This window comes from Sitodiplosis mosellana, unplaced genomic scaffold (assembly GCF_009176505.1).
Source record: "Sitodiplosis mosellana isolate CC-2019 unplaced genomic scaffold, AAFC_SMos_1.0 Smas_scaffold_1, whole genome shotgun sequence".
NCBI classification, from domain to species: domain Eukaryota; kingdom Metazoa; phylum Arthropoda; class Insecta; order Diptera; family Cecidomyiidae; genus Sitodiplosis; species Sitodiplosis mosellana.
The window spans coordinates 9000437-9005940 of record NW_022595244.1 but is presented as its reverse complement, the minus strand read 5'-3'; the positions used below and the strand labels follow the sequence as shown (position 1 = coordinate 9005940).

Below are 5504 nucleotides of genomic sequence, written 5' to 3'. Positions count from 1 at the left end.
GTTCTTCTTCATTGGGCAAGTGCGAATGCCAAACCCGGAATCACACTTCATTTTTCATTTTTCATTTTTTTTATTCCCGAAGCATTTGCAATTTACGCTTTTAAGTTTTATTGCCATTCTTGGAATTGTTTTTTAGCACACTTCTCTTCTTCTGCTTGCTGCGCTTACCTTATCGAAACGAAACGGGCAAATTGCGTGTAGCAATCTGATGTCGACTCTAAATGAAACCCAATAAGTAATTTATTAATAGAAAATGTACGGAAAAACAATCGCAAGCAAATCGTTTGCCACAATGAAATTAATTTGTTTTTATCGAATTCAACTGAATTTATTGGCTCAATGTTCGTGTGACTTTTTCACATAGATGCTATTGTTTATGCTATTTTCGAGCGATACGTTTACAGAGGAGAAAAGAAAGGTGGTATGCACTTTAAACGTCCCGTGTTGAGCCTGGTTTGGGGTCAATGTGACTTTTTACAGCCGTTTTTATCTAATGCGGATGTGGTATAAGTTTTCTTTGAATTGACACGCGGCATATACATATCATCAGCAATATCCTGCACTTTAGACGGTAATGCCCTGAAACACATTCATTTCATTTGAATTAGCCAATAATTTTAACACATTAAATTTTCATAGCAAACTTACTGCAAAAATTTCCCAACGAACAAATAGAATCGAGGAACAGTTGCATATCGCGAACCATCTCGAATTGCTTCAACCGTCACTCGTCCAACTTCGACCGGTGTTAGCAGACCAACCCTTTCCAAAGTGGTTGGGCTTCAAGAAAAAATCAGACAAATATTTAGAACGGACACTTTCTTCAAAGTCACAACGTTTTCTTACTCGACAATTCTCTTCACATAATCAATGATTTCCTTTCGTGTACTGCATATGTGTGGGAAGATGGTAAGCGTTTTCACTCCCCATCCTTCGTGCCGTGATTCCTGATTCAATGCATCCATAAAGCCTTTAACCGCATATTTCGATGTCGTATACGTAACGGCCATACTCATTGGATAAAATGCAATCATTGATGAAATACCCACTATGAGCCCGTGACCTCTTGCAATCATATCACCAATGAAAATTCGCGTTGTCTACAATTTCGATCAGACTTGTTGAAAATGTCTTGAATATGAATCAAATCAGAATTTACCCAAAAGTGTGACAAAACATTCACATCCATTACACGGCTAACACTTTTCGGGTCACCATCTCGGAATGAATTCTGTGGCATGAGACCGGCGTTATTGATTAAAATGTCTACGACACCCATATCGGCGTTTATTTCCTCTTTCACCCGTTCTAGTGCTTCATAATCGGTCACTTCAACCTAAGATGTGCATATTTTCATGGTTTAATTACATCATCAACTTATTCGTTTCGATTTCATGATTTTACCAAAAATCACTCACATGATATGGATTCGCCTTTACTCCCATCGCTCTCATTTCAGCGCACAACTTCTCTGCGGCATCTAAATCAAGATCTAAGCATGCAACATTACAGCCGTTACGTGCCAATTCCAAGCAAATTTCACGTCCAATACCATTGGAACCACCAGTTACCTAGGTGATGTCGAATGTTAATGTCATTGAAACTCTACTATTTAGTTTGTGTGACACCTACAGCAGCCAATTGTCCTCGAATGTCTTTTAGCCATCTCGGGAAAATCAAATGGAATAGGGCGAGTAATAGATAGTATAATTCCAGTACAATGACAATCAAAGTTTTCACTATCAAACCAGGCAACAATTTTAGTATCATAATTGCTCTGCGTGATGGGCACAGCACTTCAAGATCATCAGCTCTCTCGTAGCTTTTAGTATGGAATGTGTGTACATCTTCCATGATTTCTGTGACTAAATTCCAAAAAATGTGAATACTTAATTTCACTTTACTTTGCACCTAATTCAGAAAGTGACTTCACTTTTAAATTGATTTCACTTCAACCAGAGAACCTCCAGTGTGAATGGCTGAGATGAAACTGAATGAAATGCTATCACGGAGCTGTTTTTGAATTAAAAAAAAGAATTGTGAATGCAATGAATCTTATCGACCTTAGTCGGCTAATGGTTCTAAGCTAGCATGCTTTTCTAGCTGATAGTCCAATTATCGCATGTCAAAAGGTTGCCGATTATATATCAAGCATAGGCAAATCAGCAAAATAATGACATCAAAGTTTGCCATCTACGAGCATTACGAGAGAGAATTATCATTAGTGTGTTTCTTTGATGGTCTTTTTGTATTTTCACTTCATTCTGAATTATTTGTTTTTTTATGACCACATAGTGATTTACTTGATAGTGTAAAAATAGTGACATTCACCAGTAGTATATTTATAATTTGAAAACTCTTGCGGAAGTTATTTTTAATATGGATTTCGAAGCACAGGAATGTATAGCATTGAAACAGTGTTATCAATTGTTTATAAATTAGTAACAAAAAAGTAATCCAAAATGGGTCAGCGTTCAGCCGTATTGATGACTTAATCAACGGCTTGTGGGATTGAACTAAACAATTTTTTTACTTTTTTCACGATGGGTAAAATATTATGGGATGATAATGGGATGTTATGGGTATCGGCAAAAATGAATCAATTTCAGGCTTTAAAATTTGGTTTGAATGAACACAGTCAGTAAAGTTTAGTTGAGCGAACACCACGCACACGCACAAACTAATCGTAGCGGAAGCTATAAAATGGAAGTTGGCTTGGATCTTAGTGTAAGTTATCATTAAATCTAATTGTATGCAATTGTTAGTGTTATCAAGATCTAATTTAAGAACAAGTTGAAAAAGATAAATTAAACCGGTACACTTTTTCTCGAAATTAAATCTTGCTATATATCACCTAAATTGTATACAATTAAGATTAATGATAATTTACTCCAATAATTTATTCAAACACTTATTATTATTAGAATCAAATTACGAAAAAAACCGAAAATGTTGCAAAAAAAGTGTTTCAGCGGCAGCGACAATGTGTTCGTTGCAGCTGGTAGATTGGACTGACCGATAAGTCACTTTTATACTCTGTCCATAAGTCAACCGAATGTCATCTTAACAAATCAGCAAATATATTTTACAAAATATGTACACATTTTATTTGAAGTGTACTTTTCAAAGGGAATTCTGTGTTAAGTCTGGATTTTGCCAATCAAATCAATAATTAGTGGTGTTCAATGCAATTAAGTTGCTTTGCGAGTAAGAAAAAGCAGGTTGCACTTTGTTGAACATGAACATTTTGCAATACCAAACACCGGCGACTCGGTGCATTTAATAACAATCAGTTGAAAATTGCGCGATTACTGTTGTTATTGCCTGAAGACAATCAGGTTTTGTTGTAAGTGCGCGCGCGCTGCGCATACGCAAAGTCATCACTTAATGCAATACACAGTGCATACACATATCGAAGGGGAAAAAACGGAATAAATGAAAATAATACAAGATTAGCGAAAATTTCAATGTATTCAATTGTCTGTGGCAAAACTATCTTGTAAGAGACAATTACTTCTGATTAAGTAACAAATTGGAATTCAAAGAAAACATCATCAATTCAAACGACTCAATATGTAATTTTTTTCGCTCATTTATTAACAACACAAACAATTTCGAGTGTATTTTAAATACATTTATGGGAACTTCACTTTTATCACGTCAACTTTTTGTAAAATCCACTGTTTGTTCCAACAACAACAACACAAAAAAAACACATACAAACAGCATGTTCATTTGGTGCCGTTATTGTCAATCATGTAATGAGTTGATTTTGGTTTTGGATCATTGATCGCCGGTCCGACGTTTGGCTTGAAATTATCGCGAATCAGATTTTGAAATTCTTCAGGCAAAAGGCTAAAAATACAATGAATTAAGTGTAAATTATGTGCAATAAGTTGTTTAAATAAGCTGCGATTTTGCATTTTAGTCAAGATTTACTTTAGAAATGTGATCATTCGTTTCATGACCGATGGTATGGACACGTATTGTTTGTTCTTCAAAATGCCATCAACAGTTGCGTCCGCGACTTCTTGTGGTGTGTAAAAGGTCAGTTCGGAGGCGGGATTCAGACCGCCATGGGCAATGAATGTTTCAATAAAATCTTTCCTCGTATTTGTCAATGGTGGAAATACGGTTGTCACATTTATTTTGTGATTGTCCAATCGTACCAAATCATAAAGACCATCCATTAGTCCACGAACGCCGAATTTCGTTGAAGAATACGCAATAGCCCGACAGGTTGTCTCTTGTGCCAATATTGATGCAATCGAAACAATGTGGCCACGCTGTCTGGCTATCATACCCGGTAAAAATACTCGAATCGTCTGTCAAACGAAAAATGTTCGGGGACACTTCCTGGTATTTTTGAAAGAAAAAATAAACTTACCCAAAAGTATCCAATCAAATTGACTTTAACAATACGCAAAATATCCTCTGGATTGGCTTGCAATAGCGAAACCCTGGGTAATAGTCCCGCATTGTTGATAAGTATGTCAACATCACCTAAATCAGCCTTGATTTTCTCTTTGAGCGCAACAATTTCCTCATAGTTTGCTACATCGACCTGGAAATGCAACGGAATATCATCCAGTTTATCGATGGAAAGTCCACGACGTGTATCACCTCATATGCGAATGCTTTCACACCCATTAAATGCAACTCCTCCACGGTATCAAGTGCACCTTCAATATCAACATCCGCAATTGCAACATTGCATCCACATTTTGCCATTTCAATGCCAATGGCACGACCAATCCCATTTGCACCGCCAGTTATCTACCAACAGAAATAAATTCAATTTGATTATTAAACTGCACAATGGAGATTTTGATTGAAATTTCGCACCAGAGCCACTTGATTTTGGATATCTTTGGAAAATCGCGGAATTATAAACAAAATCAGCGATTTGATCAGTATGAAAACGCCTAAAACCGTACACTTCACTGTCGCAAACAAAACGAGCAACAAATTTTTTGCGGTACGAAAAATCGATCGCTTCAACGGCTCAGCCGGAATGTATCTGTATTTGCCAAACGAATAAAGATCGTCCATGTCGCACTCGTTTCCAGTCTGACCGAGGTAGTGATTCGATTTGAAGTGACGAGAATTGCATTACGATCAATCGAATCGGTGCGACGTTGAATTCAAAAGCATAGACCAGTTTTCAATTTTATGGAATATATTTCTAAACAAAGTTCAAGTTTACAACTCGAGAATTTTAATTATAGTTGAAACCGAATAAATTACATCGATCTCCTACTTTTTTTCGCACACATACGCACTTAAAACGCACAAACTTATGCATTGCAGACTTGATTGAAATGCATGAATTCAGCAATAAAAAACATTATTCGATACGAAACTGCATAAAAAATATACAGTGGATAAATGGTGTCGTACTAGCTGTGTTAGCAGCTATAAAAAGACTAACTGCAAGTGAAACGATGAAATTGGGATAAAAGTCGACTAATCGATTGATACAGAGGAAGCCTTTGATGATTGTA

The 5504-nt window shown here is 36.4% G+C and overlaps 2 protein-coding genes across 6 annotated transcripts; both read right to left on the bottom strand.

The window, feature by feature from the left end:
- Positions 1 to 317: 317 nt before the first annotated feature.
- Positions 318 to 2980, bottom strand: LOC129574048 (uncharacterized oxidoreductase YoxD-like). Of its 5 annotated transcripts, none has more exons than XM_055455392.1 (8): positions 2936 to 2980; positions 1934 to 2013; positions 1633 to 1865; positions 1419 to 1571; positions 1160 to 1336; positions 847 to 1100; positions 649 to 780; positions 318 to 579 (listed from the first exon to the last, which is right to left on the bottom strand). In XM_055455392.1, exons 3-8 carry the CDS (start codon positions 1852 to 1854, stop codon positions 462 to 464), a joined length of 1056 nt encoding a protein of 351 aa, XP_055311367.1. In that variant the 5' UTR covers positions 1855 to 1865; positions 1934 to 2013; positions 2936 to 2980; the 3' UTR covers positions 318 to 461. The 5 variants fall into 5 exon arrangements, with proteins under 5 accessions (XP_055311367.1, XP_055311376.1, XP_055311386.1 ...); XM_055455401.1 differs by having other exon boundaries at positions 2891 to 2944; XM_055455411.1 differs by lacking the exon at positions 1934 to 2013 and having other exon boundaries at positions 2945 to 2960.
- Positions 2981 to 3731: 751 nt separating this feature from the next.
- Positions 3732 to 5102, bottom strand: LOC129578383 (17-beta-hydroxysteroid dehydrogenase 13-like). The gene is made up of 5 exons (XM_055466869.1): positions 4846 to 5102; positions 4624 to 4776; positions 4388 to 4564; positions 3940 to 4325; positions 3732 to 3855 (listed from the first exon to the last, which is right to left on the bottom strand). The coding sequence occupies exons 1-5, from the start codon at positions 5050 to 5052 to the stop codon at positions 3732 to 3734; spliced, it is 1047 nt and encodes a 348-aa protein (XP_055322844.1). The 5' UTR covers positions 5053 to 5102.
- Positions 5103 to 5504: the final 402 nt, after the last annotated feature.